At 36.7% G+C, this 13,965-nt stretch overlaps 1 protein-coding gene across 1 annotated transcript in view; it reads left to right on the top strand.

Moving 5' to 3' along the window:
- Positions 1 to 11,060, top strand: part of KCTD3 (potassium channel tetramerization domain containing 3) — a 60,642-nt gene extending 49,582 nt beyond the window's left edge. Inside the window, 3 exon segments of the mRNA XM_017870029.1 lie at positions 8,160 to 8,344; positions 8,429 to 8,567; positions 9,310 to 11,060. Of these exon segments, the coding sequence (XP_017725518.1) occupies positions 8,160 to 8,344; positions 8,429 to 8,567; positions 9,310 to 9,871 (886 nt within the window). The 3' untranslated portion in view covers positions 9,872 to 11,060.
- The last annotated feature ends 2,905 nt before the right edge of the window (positions 11,061 to 13,965 follow it).

The raw sequence follows: 13,965 nt of genomic DNA, 5'->3' as shown, positions 1-13,965 counted from the left end.
TGACGACGAGAATACATGGACACATGGGAAGGAACAACAGACAACAGGGAGCCTGTTGGGGGTGACGGAGGATGGAGAGAGCGAGCGCATCAGGAAGAATAGCTAATGGATGCCAGGCTTAATACCTAGGTGACAGGTTGATCTATGCAGCAAACCAGTATGGCACATGTTTACCTATGTAACAGACCTGCACATCCTGCACATGTAGCCCAGAACTTAAAAGTTGCAGGGAAAAAGTTTTTTGCATGTCAAACAAATGAAAAAAGTAAAATTCCTGTTAAGAGTCCATTAGGAAGGTTATTGTTTTCATTGTATTTATTTATTCATTTATTTATGAATGAGACAGAGTCTTGCTCTGTTGCCAGGCTAGAATGCTGTGGCGCGATCTCGGCTCACTGCAACCTCCAGACATGTGTCTGCTCATGTCCTTTTCCCACTTTTTAATGGAGTCGTGTTTTACTTGCTGATTTAAGTTCCTTATAGATGCTGGATATTAGACCTTTGTCAGATGCATAGTTTGCAGATATTTTCTTCTATCCTGTAGGTTGTCTGTTTACTCTGTTGATAGTTTCTTTTGTGGCACAAGTGCTCTTTACTTTGGTAAGGAAGGTCCCACTTGTCAATTTTTGTTTTTGTTGCAGTTGCTTTTGGAGTCTTTGTCATGAAATCTTTGCCAGGGCTGATGTCCAGAATAATATTTCCTCGATTTCCTTCTAGGGTTTTTACAGTTTTAGGTTTTACATTTAAGTCTTTAATCCATCTTCTGTTGATTTTTGTATGTAGTGAGAGGAAGGGATTGAGTTTGAATCTTCTGCAAATGGCTAGCCAGTAATCCCAGCACCATTTATTGAATAGGGAGTCCTTTCCCCATTGTTTATTATCAGCTTTGTTGAAGATCAGGTGGTTGCAAGTATGTGGCTTTGTTTTCTGGGTTCTCCATCCTGTTCCATTGGTCTGTGTGTTTGTTTTTGTACCAGTACCATGCTATTTTGGTTACTGTAGCCTTGTAGGATAGTTTAAAGTTGGGTAGTGTGACGTCTCTGGATTTGTTCATTTGCTTAGGATTGCTTTGGCTATTTGGGCTCTTTTTTGGTTTCATATGAACTTTTGAATTGTTTTGTTTTGTTTTGTTTTGTTTTGTTTTGTTTTGTTTTTGAGATGGAATCTCGCTCTGTCGCCCAGGCTGGAGTGCAGTGGCACAATCTCGGCTTACTGCAAGCTCCGCCTCCCTGATTCATGCCGTTCTCCTGCCTCTGCCTCCTGAGTAGCTGGGATTACAGACACATGCCACCACGCCAACTAATTTTTTGCATCTTTAGTAGAGACGGGGTTTCACTGTGTTAGCCAGGATGGTCTCGATCGCCTGACCTCGTGATCCACCCACCTCTGCCTCCCAAAGTGCTGGGATTACAGGCATGAGCCACTGTGCCTGGCCTAGAAATAGTTTTTTCTAGTTCTATGAAAAATATCCTTGGTAGTTTGATAAGAACAGCATTGATGTGATTACTTTGTGTAGCATGGCCATTTTAACAATATTAATTCTTTCTATCCATGGTCATGGAATGTTTTTCCATTTGTTTGTGTTGTCTGCTTTCTTTGAGCAGTGTTTTGTAATTCTTGTTGTAAAGATCTTTCACCTCTCTGGTTTGCTGTATGTCTAGGTATTTTATTCTTTTTGTGGCTATTGTTAATGGGATTGCACTCTTGATTTGGCTCTCAGTTTTAATGGTAATTGCTGTATAGAAATGCTACTGATTTTGGTACATTGATTTTGTTTTTTAAAACTTTGCTGAAGTTGTTTATTGGATCTAGGAGCCTTTGGCAGAGACTATGGGGTTTTCTAGGTATAGAATCATTTGATTTTCATTTTAATGTTACTAATCCTGTTGATTTTAAAATTTTATGGTTGCGTTTTCAACATCTCTGTTAATATTTTGATGAATAAATTATTTGAGAGATGAATTTTTTACATTAAAATTCATTATCTCAGATTCCCTAAATTACTGTGATTTTTAGTGTTCTCTGCATATTCAGTGAAGAAATTGCCAAATGTTTTTAAAACTGGTATCGTAACATTCTCTAACAATGTAGTATATCATATTTACTTATTTAATTCTAATATCCCCTCTTCTGTTATTTCTAATATTCCCCTTTCAGTTATTTCTAACAGTAACAGTGTGTTATAATCAACTACAATTTCTGCATGATAAATCAAATTTTATAATTTTTAAGTTTATGATTCCAAAGGAAAAGCTATAGTTACAAAAATAACATGCAGAAATTACTCTGTAGAATTGAATAGAAAATCAGCCCTTTATAAAGCTATAGTGAACCAAAGATTTTGTTTAAGGACAGTTCAGGCTCCTAATAGTGAGAAGTGAAATGAAAGGGTTTTATTTAAAGGAAGCAGGAAAAAAACCTTGTAGAAAATTTTAAATATAAAGGAGTTTTACAAAATCTATTCCATAGGGGAAAAAAAGAGCAAAATTATGTTTGTTTTGTAGAAGCATTAGGGTCACAGTGGATACCCCTATGACAAAAGATAGGCTAGCAGGAGAAAACATTACAAATTGATTTTATTATACTTTTATATGGCACGAGAGCCTTCAGAATGAAGACCCAAGGACAGAGGGAAAAGTGTCCATTTTACGTTTAGGTTAGAAAAAGCAAGGACAGCCATGTAGAACTGTGACTGGACAAAAAGTGTAAGTTAATACAAATAGACTGAGTAGAGAAATCCTGCAGGAACTGTCTCCGTGTGGCGTTCCTTTCTCCCAGGGATGGGGCAGAACCCCTCTGTAGTGAGGGCCTTAATTTCTTGATGGCCAGCTGTTCACAGAAAGATAGGGAACTGTTAGGGTAATATTTTTGTGCTTCATGGCTAGCTTTGGGGAACGAGGGTTCTGGGTTCTCTGACCCACCTTGGGGAAAAAGAAGATTGTCTCTATGGCTTGCCTTGCAGGTCAGAGAGAAACTTTGCTTCTGAGGGTATTTTCTGAGACCCAAGTTTTCATATGCATACAAATGTTGATTTGTTTTATTTGTAACATTAACAGGAATCTGAAGAGGGGGTTGTTGAACATTTTAAATCAATTTACAGATATTATTTAAAAATAAATGTAATTAACTAAATTATGATCATCTTGATAGATACAGGAATAAAATCTGACAATTCATCATCTATTTATGATTTTAAAACCCTAGCAACTAAAAAAAGGGGAATTTAAAATCTGATAATGCCCATGAAAATAATTCTTTCAAACTTTATATTGGCAAAATATTAAAAACTTCTTTTGTGTGATATTGTGAAATATGTATTTGGTCTTTGTCTCTGCTTCCTGGTATATACCTTCAAAAATTCTTGAAGTCTTCCAAATGATAAGTGTCTTTTTGTATGCCGGTGAGTTGACTGATGGCAGGTCACCAGAAAGACCAAGATGGGAGTAGAAGATTGGCACTTTCAGCCCCACCCTGCAACCTTTGAGAAGGGGAGAGGAGCTGAAGGCTAAGTTGATCATCAGTGGCCAATGATTTAATCAATCATGCTTATGTAATGAAGCCTCCATTAAAATAATAATAATAACTGACTTCAGAGGGCTTCCAGATAGCTGAAAACCTGGAGGTTCTGGAGGGTGGCGTGCCCAGGGAGGGCATGGAAGCTCCATGCTCTTTCCCACACACCTTACCCTGGGAATCTATTGTTCATCTGTACCCTTTGTAATTAACCAGTTAATGTGAGTTTTTCTCTGAATTCTGTGAGCCACTCTAGGAAATTAATTGAACCTAAGGAGGAGGCTGTGGGAACCCTGATTTACACTCAGTCAGTTAGAAGCACAGGCAAAATAACCTGAGGCTTGTGATCAGCCTCTGAAGTGGAGCTCAGCTTTGTGAGACTGAGTCTTCTACCTGTCACACTAGCTGATATGACAGACAGTGTCAGAATTAAATTGAGTTAGAGGACACTTAGCTGGTGTCTGCTGGAGAATCGATTGCTTGCTTTGTGTTTGGTGAACCCCTCCACCCCATTTGGTCACAGAGCCCTTTTTGTTGGGAAGTAGTGAAGGACATTCTACTCCAAAATATGCCAAATTGGTATATTGATTATTTTGAGGTGAAAACATTGGAGAAATTGTCATTTCAGAAGGAGATAGCTGACCTCTCTCTTTTTTTACATGCAGCAAGCCAAAAGATTTTCTGGGAGTGTTATCCTCCCTGTACCAGGACAAGAGAGTGGGAACTGGGGGCTGCAGTGGACCTGAGTGAATATGCTTACCGTCCACCAGCTTTGCATTGTCCCACTATATATATATATATATATATACACACACACACACACACACACACATACACACACACACATATTTTTACGCAATTAGAACAATACTATTCTATCAGGGACATTTCCTATAACATTTAACATTCTTCCAAATCAATTTTGATGACTGAATTATAGTCCACTATACAGATTCACCATAATTTATTTAACTTGTGTTGGACATTTAAGTTAACTTCTCACATATTTTAACTAATGCCGTAATGAACATTGTTACATATATTTTTCTGCAGTCTCAGCTGATTCTTGTCCCTCCCTCTTTTTATTCCTTCCATTAATAATCTAAGAGCAGCAATCATTACCTCAGTTAAGTATGACTTCATAAACTTCTGCTCATTAGTTCACGTGTTCAGATATTAAGTGCTCTGAAATTTCATCCTATTTTTTAATTTTTTACAGATATATAAGATAGTTGTACAAATTTAAGGGATATAATTCTATTTTTCTATTGGACGTAATTCTATTTTTCTAACAGATTAAATATCCCTGCCAGCTTTTGGACATTTAGAAATGTTATGAGCATGCATTCTCTTCTCTCAAAACAATTAAATTTCTCAATAGGACATTATAATAAAAATAACAATAAAAAAAGTTACCATTATTGAGGATCTATCCAGTCTCAAGATTTGTGTTAAGCACTTCATATATGTTAGTCCTAAAATTTGCACATGGAGATATACTGCTCAGATTCCTAATCAGTCCTTCAGGGATTGCTTCAGTTGCAGAAAGCTGCCTACTCATGGTCACATGGTCACATGAGAGGTCACTTCTGGGAGCACCACCATCCAATTAGAAATCAAAAGCAAAAGGTCCAGGGATTTGGGCCCCTGGTGATTTAACTCTCACAGGCCATATAAGCTCTAAAGCTCCCTGCTGAGTCACCTGAGGCAGTCAGGCCTGCAACACTTCACTTTTCTCCATATGTCCAATTCTGCTTCCTCCCCTTTCTTTCCACAGGTGTTGATTTCTAACAAACTCCTGAACACTGAACTATCTCCGAGTCTTCTTTCTGGAGAACCCAAATTGCAGTAGGAGGTATTACTATTGCCATTATAAAGATGAAGAAAACTGAGGCTGGGCAAGTCTGTGTTTTTGAAAAGTTTGATAGTTCATCCATCCCCCAAATCCTAGAATTTCTCTACTCCAATATTTGTAACAGATTACCTTTGCCAGTTCTCTAACCACACTTCTGTAAGATCTTTAATACCATAAGATATAATTATCTTCATTTGAAAACCTAACTAGTTAGTGTAGTTTAGAGACTCTCCTGGCTTACCAATCTCACCTTCGTGGTTTGCCATTCTCCTCTTTACCTGGTCTTAGTGTTTCTACTTTGAGGAAAATTCTTCTCAATAGAAATCATGAAAGCAAAACATAAATTGTATATAGCTGTTTTTTGCTGATCATCAATTACTGATTATACAGTCTGCAGTGGGTCCATTCCTTTCTTGTTATTTACAGTGCATAATGTTAGTTAAAATATCCTCCTCATCGCCTTAGCACTTTCACCCAGTCTTTTCTTTTCCTTAAGTTTCTTGGTAATGATCATAGGTTCATAAAACTTTTTAAAAAATACGTGATTGGTTATTGATTTTTCTTCATTTTAATAACAATTCTTTAAACATAAATCTTGAGCAACCGCTGGGTTATTAGACGCTTGCAACTACCCTTTCAACCTTCTTTCTCATTGGTATATACTGCCATACTTTTGACTTTTAAAACTTCTCAACCTTTTAAAGGTATCTTCTTTTTAATGTCTTTGCTTTCAAAAGTCGAGAAAAGCAAAACTAGTCTTCCTAAACAGGATGCATATGTCATTATAACTAACACTCCCATCCACTGACACTGAGAAACTTTAGTGCACACATTCTCACTCAAGTTTTATCACTACAGCTTCACCAAGGGTTGAAAAACCAAAGAGAGAGTTGAAAACTAGTTGAACCAAATAAAGTTCCTTATTTCTAGTAAATAAGAGTATTGATATGTTTCTTGAACTTTAAGATTTTCTCAGGTATTCTGCTTTTAAAAGAATGAGATTTCTAGCATTAGTGCTGATGGCTGTAATCGTCTACAATTTATCTTGTTTACTTGTTTATAACTGTAAAAATTTATAATATGGTTAGATATAATTACCCATATTCTATCCCTACTACCTTAACAATGCTACTTCTTACATTCCCTTCCCATACAAACCAAATGCACTCTACTCTGCATGTACTGTCTGTCTCACAGATTTCCACACAGGTAACATTTTGAAATATAGAGGTTTTCTGCCATTCTTTCTATTATTAGATGTTTCTTCTCAATTAGACATATTGGTTTATAGTTACTTTCCAGTCATTGTTCCAAGTCCTACAGCCTTGGTAATATGAAAAAATCTTAAATTTGTCTCTTTTGATACATTAGCTTACTACTCATACTCTGTGACTGGTACACAGATGCTAAAAGCATTACTCCTGGTGATACTTTATTCCAAGAATTCTTCTGTATATTCACATTTTTGGGGAAAAAAACTAGACAAAAGGTCAAATGGAAAAAGAAAGAACATATATTAATATAATAAAGACTGCTATGACCAAAAAAATCCCCTTATATGATTTGAGAAGTATTATTAGGTTGGATGTTTCATGTGCAAAAAGAACACGTCCAGAGCAGTCCTTCAAATAAAGACATAACTCAATTTCTTAACAACTTGTAGTCTAAAATAACTTTGTGGGCTGTGATATAATTAATTAATGCTAGAGAGAGGATACTGACTGCCAACTATGAGAAACNCTATATATATATATATATATATATATATATATATGTATATGTATAATATATACATATCTTCTAGTGACTCCGTTAGAAAGGTACTGCCTCGAGTCAGATTTTCTTTATCCTGTCATTTGTTCTCCAGTTTATCATTCTTTGTCTAATTGTGTAAAAGCATCTTGCTTTGGCCGCTTCTTTGGACCTCACTCTCTTGTGAAGATTCCCATGTACATATAAAACTAATAAAACCTATATACTTCTCTCTCGTCAGTCTGTGTGGTGTCAGTTTGGTTTCTAGATCCAGCCAAGAGCCCACATAACTAAAGGGCATTTGGAGGTAAACTTTCACTTTCCTTAGAGTTGATTGTTGCATGAGAGTACAGGAAAAATACTTTGGTTTGTTTATTCCTGTATTCACAAACCTTGAGATCAAGAATGAGACTAGGATAGTCTTTATCACTACATGTGGTCATGTAGGAATTAACTTTTTCCCTCCTTTTTGTTCGGCCTACTAGGAAGCTCATCTAAGCTTCATACTCTATTCCTGTATGTTTCTCAAATTCATGTGGATGGTATTTTTTCTTTGTCTATTTTTTTGACCTTGCGTTTGCCTGTACCGATTTTTCTTTTTTAATAAACTCCCTCAACTCTGAAGTAGGCTGGGATAACTAATTCAGCCAAGTACAATTCAGGTAGCCCTTACATGACTTTGGAAAAATCATTTGCTGATGTTATCCCTTGGTTTCCTCATTTGTTAATGTGAATAGTGATTGTTCTCTCTCAGGTTCTTTTTATCTTTTATGAAAATCAAATAGCCATAAAAATCTTTTTTTAAAGTTAAGAGTATTATCCTAATGATGGATACAATATGTGCTATCTCCATAGAGCTGTATATTTCTTCTGGTTTCAGATTTTTAAAATTTACACATACATTTTAAACGATTTTTTAAAAGTCTTTTCTAGTATACCATGTTTGCTTGCTTTATTTCTTTCTGCCTTTTTAGTTTCATAGCTTCTTTTTAAATAATTGCTCATTCCCATCAGGGCTCTTTCTGCTTTTCTTTTACAGAATATGTGAGATCCAGGCTGTTGACTGTACTACAATATCTTCATTTACAGTGAGGGAATGTGAAGGATCCAGTAGGATGGGCTCGAGACCGAGGCGTTACTTGTTCACAGGCCATACAAATGGCAGCATTCAAATGTGGGATCTGACCACTGCTATGGATATGGTTAACAAAAGTGAAGATAAGGGTAGGTTCTCATGCAGAAAGATGTTTTTGTCACAAGGTTAAGCTTTTCACATAAGCGATTATGACGACTATTTGTTCTCCTAAGATGTAGGTGGTCCAACTGAAGAAGAGCTACTCAAATTACTGGATCAATGTGATCTGAGCACATCTCGCTGTGCTACTCCTAACATCAGTCCGGCAACTTCTGTAGTTCAGCATAGCCACTTACGAGAATCAAATTCTAGGTAGGTTAAAGAGTTGGGTATTATAAGCAAAATTTATTTGTTTTGGGGAAATTGACTGAAATACTGTAATCATATAGTTGTTCTAGAAAGCCATACTTTTCAAGGTACATTTTAAATTCAGACATTATGTTAATTTTTTAACAGTTTTACTAAATTTCTTGATAGGCATATCTGTTTCTTTTCATAGAAAAATATTTTTTGCCTTTTAACTTATTTTGTGAATTGCTGCCAAATTGGCAGCAAAGGAAAGGAAATTAGGAAAATCACATGTCACCTTAGTTAGTATGTGAAGCTTTAATTATTGTCCTGTCTCAGGGACAGTATTAATCTGTGATTCTATTATGTTGTCTAGTCTTACATTTAAACATTATGTACTTGTAATATAAAGTTCCATAATGTCTTTTTAGTTATCATATTGATAAATTCCAAAGTCTGAAGAACCAGGGGCTAAATACTGAATTATGTTGGTTTCATATTAGTTTCAAGGATTTTCCTCCCATCTTTTTTTAGCTGTTCAAAATTCAGCATGTCTGTGAATATATGATGGTATTATTTGCATTAGTAATTTTATATACCGTCTATGTAATAAAGAGTACTTGATAAGTATATTTTATAAAGAGAAATATGGATATAATACACTTTATATGTTTATGTAGTATGTTTTATTGGTTGTTTAATTAATATGTTCCTGAAAAATCAAAGAGTGAAATCTGAACTGTCATTTTTAAAAACTGTATTTCAGCCTTCAGCTTCAGCACCATGATACCGTCCATGAAGCAGCTACTTATGGTTCTATGAGGCCTTACAGAGAAAGTCCTTTATTAGCAAGGGCAAGAAGGACTGAGAGCTTTCACAGTTATAGGGACTTCCAGACTATTAATTTGAACAGAAATGTAGAAAGAGCTGTCCCTGAAAATGGTAACTTGGGTCCAATACAAGCTGAAGTGAAAGGGGCGACAGGGGAATGTAATATATCTGAGAGAAAGTCTCCTGGAGTGGAAATAAAAAGTTTGAGAGAATTGGATAGTGGATTGGAAGTGTATAAAATAGCTGAAGGTTTTTCAGAATCCAAGAAAAGGTCATCAGAAGACGAAAATGAAAATAAAATAGAGTTTAGGAAGAAAGGAGGATTTGAAGGGGGAGGATTCCTTGGAAGAAAGAAAGTTCCCTATCTGGTCTCATCACCAAGTACTTCTGATGGAGGAACTGACTCCCCTGGTACTGCGTCCCCATCTCCTACAAAGACTACTCCATCTCCTCGGCATAAAAAAAGTGATTCTTCAGGTCAGGAGTACAGCTTGTGAAAACTCACCAAAATGAATAGTTGTTTTGTTACATTTAGATGAAAGTTAAACTTTCCTGAATTTCAATACATTAGTTTTTACACTAAAACTTTACAAGATAAAATTGGACTTTATTTAATATCTTTTTAACAGAATTACTTGGGATAATGAGAGACAATAATCATATCTCTTTTGACATTTTGGAAATTTTTTTAATTTTACAAGTACATTTAACATCATTTATAAAGCAGGAGTCCATTTTAACACTTACCTACTTTTATTGGTTTGGAAACATAGTACCACATCTTAATAGGATGGTGCCCATATAGGTGAGCATCCCTTTAGAGCATGGGAAGCAGCAGACTGCATTCCTAATCTTCATCATGCCTGAGACTTGTCTTGCAGTGTTACCTTTAAGTGAATCACATAATTGTCTTTGGAACTTGGTCTCCCAACCCTTATTGTGATTGCAGAGTGTTTACCAGATACTTGATGAGGTGCTATGTTTGTGAAAAACATGTCATGTTATTCAAAAACACTATTGATATTGAATACCAGATACCACTATGTAGTAAGTCTTTTAGGATGATTTTAATTTAGTCTTGCGTCATTTTCTGATTCTCATCATTGGGAGTTCTTAAATCTTAGCAAGCATTAGCAATATTCAATGCCAAAATTCCATTGAAACTTTCAGGCAGTTGTCTGTGTTTGAAAAGATGAATAAAAATAATAATCAAGGGCAAAGGCTTTGAGTGGCCCAGAAGGGAAAAGCCATACCAGTTGCTAACCTGTTCTTGTTTGGAACCACCATATTTTTTTTTTCCCAGTGTTAATTAACAATCATGATAATCAATTAAAACACTACTTTATTCACTTGTGGAACTGCAGTTTGAATTTTGGGTTTAAGGTTTTGGCTGCTGTATAGAATGTGAATTTGAATGTATTTTGAAATGTAAGAGCAAAAGAACTTTTTTTGTACAATTTTTTTTTCAAATTTAATTGGAATGGATCCTTCAGGTTTCTACAAATACGGGTAAATTGTGAAATTTAAAACATTAGCATTTATTGGTGAATAATGTATATATCCCATTCCAAGAAATATAAGTGAGGAAAGTTGAAATAAAATCTTTAAGTTTTACTATATTGCCAGTGGTTTCACAACAGTTCTTCTTGTATTTATTTATCAATTAAATCAAATAAAATGATTATGAGCATGTGTTTTCAGTTATTTAAGGAACAGTTCTGTTTAAAGTGTGCTGTATATGTTTGTTCATTTTTTTGCTTCTTCCCATAATTTAAAAAAATGGGGGGAGGGAGAAGTTAATATGTGTGGAAAATAAGTTATATTATCAATGAAAGAAAGTATTAGGCAAAGCATAATTTCAAAATTACTAAGATTGTAATGATCTTACACTCTTCCTCCTCTTTATCACAGTTACGTGGAAGTTGGGTGGGCAAGTAAGAAAATGAAAGAAAGAAGTAGACTAGTGACCAGGAATAAAAGGCCATTAAAAAGAAGGTAGTAGGCCGGGCGCGGTGGCTCAAGCCTGTAATCCCAGCACTTTGGGAGGCCGAGACGGGTGGATCACAAGGTCAGGAGATCAAGACCATCCTGGCTAACACGGTGAAACCCCGTCTCTACTAAAAAATACAAAATCTAGCCGGGCGAGGTGGTGGACGCCTGTAGTCTCAGCTACTTGGGAGGCTGAGGCAGGAGAATGGCGTAAACCCGGGAGGCAGAGCTTGCAGTGAGCTGAGATCCGGCCACTGCACTCCAGCCTGGGCGACAGAGCGAGACTCCGTCTCAGAAAAAAAAAAAAAAGAAGGTAGTAACTATTACATGATAGAATCACATAAAAAGGAAACTGACTATACTAGATTGCATTATAGTACAAGTCAAATCTTGTTTGTTTCTTTTGCTTATAAGAGATTGAACCTTGATGTTAGAGCAGTGGTTTATGTCTCCTCTGACACTTAATTTGTCAGATTGACCCCATTATGCCTAAATTTTTTCATTATACCTACCTCGTTAGGGTTGCTGTTGGTGGGAAGAAAAAAAGTTGAAATGAATCTGTGTACTTTGTGTGACTGATGAAAAATGAAAACAGAATCGTAATTTTCATGGAAAGAAGTTATTTTCATACCAATAGGATAAGTGATGTTATCCTCATTTCACAGATGAGATCACTGAGACCCACGGGGGATAAATAACTTAGTGACACAGCTTGTTACTTACTGAGCCAACTTTTGAACCCAAGTCTTCCTGTTTCAAGAGTCTGGTCCTGTTCCTGGCTCTTATCCAGGTTTGTTAAGACACATATAGTTGCCCAGGCCTCACTCCCACTGCAGTCCTGCTGAATTTGAATCTGCTGGTTGATACATAATAGTACACAGTTCATTCTAATGTACATTGTTGGTTGAGAAATTATCCAGAACATCCTACTTTCTTAAATAGGTGTAATTTTATCATTTATGTGTAACTCAGAGCTGTTAAGAGTATTTTTTAATAAATATATTAAGCCAGAATTAGTTCACATTTAAATATTTATTAAGCAAACCATCTTTAGTTTACATGATATCTGTGCATTGGAAATCAACTATTTATTTGTGATAACTGGGAAATAATTAAGTTCCTTATTAATGAATTCTTCCACCTGGATGATGTTTTATTTACTGGTTGTTGATGGATGCCAGTATGATTTTTACATCAGTATATGATACCATAACAGCTTCATATTTGGGTTCCATTTAGTGAAAATTACAATAGATTATAAACACATTTCTTAGAGTTTATTAAAAAACAACTGTTTACTCTTATCAAACAGTTAAGAATAACAAAACATGGTAGTTCTTAAGCTGAGAATGTGGCATGTACAATTGATAAAACGTGAGTCAGGGGATTTAAATTGAAAGAGGTTCATCGAGAACTGCTCACTGTTTATAAGGGAGAAGTGGTGAGCCAAGGAGCATAGTTCCTTTGTGTAGTATATTATTCCTGTACATGATTTCTTCCAGGTTATGGAACATCAGTGGTGATTTGTTTTATGCGACCACCAGAGCAGGCGCCAGAGAAAAGGCAAGTAGGCAAGGTAAAAAGAAACTTTATTAACTAGCCAATGTGAAGGAAGAAAGGGCAAAGTTCACTGGTCTCCGGCGGTGGAGGCCGAGGAAGTCGCTCCGGCTTTCTCGGGCAAGGTTCCTGGGTCCGCATGTGAAGAGGGCCCAGGAAGTTCTCGCCGCGCTCCTGCCGGGAGCGGCTTTTGTGTCTTGGGCCTGTGAGTGGGAGGGCGGCAGGCGGGATGCGGGCCGGTAGAGGGCCGTGTGGTTAGCGCCGCCAGGTAGGTTTCGGTTTCCTCGGTCGGACGTCATGCTGCGCCTGCGCAGTTGACCTGTGCCTTCCCAGGGCGCGAGAAATTTGGTGATGAAGAACCTGGAAGTAAGCCATCTTAGTCACCTTTGTTCTTTGTTTCCCTCTCCCTCCGTCCAGACAAGTGGGTCTCAACATGAGAACACCTGGAAGCTTTAAGAAGTACTAATACCTCAGCCACACACCCTAGACCAACCGAATCAGAATCTCTAGGGGCGAGTCTGCAGTTCGTATAATAGATGCTTGGCACGCAATACCACTTAAAGTAGCAAAGCAACATCTTAGGGTTCTGTGAAATGTATAAATACAAGTAAACTTAGGCATGTAGCAAGGGACAGTGTTCTGGGCAGAAGTCATACAGGCTTCTGTCTGCCCTAAGCTGTGGAGTCAAAATGTAAATGATTCAGCTGAGTTCATGTCTAATTCGATGATTAAATGGATAATGATCCAAGATAAAATCTCCTGCAGTTCTGTATTTTTTTGTGTGTTCTGTCAAAAGTTTATACTGTGCTTTTAAAAATACACAGCGATAAAGGTACCTGGTTAATTTTCAAAATCAGGATAAGCTCAATCTTCTGAATCTAGCAAAGCGTATTTGTAGACTATGCTTTGTGACTAGCAAACTATTCTTAGAAGAGTCCACCAAGGATTAGGATGCAAGTTTGTGACCACTCCTTCCCTGTATACCTTAAGTAGCTCACAGGAGCTGGACACAACCTTGGTTAATGCTTATTTGTGCCAGCCTTAA

Source organism: Rhinopithecus bieti, unplaced genomic scaffold (assembly GCF_001698545.2).
Source record: "Rhinopithecus bieti isolate Rb0 unplaced genomic scaffold, ASM169854v2 scaffold_1673, whole genome shotgun sequence".
Classification (NCBI taxonomy): domain Eukaryota; kingdom Metazoa; phylum Chordata; class Mammalia; order Primates; family Cercopithecidae; genus Rhinopithecus; species Rhinopithecus bieti.
Note: the sequence above shows the minus strand (reverse complement) of the source record. Positions and strands in the feature narration are given on the sequence as shown.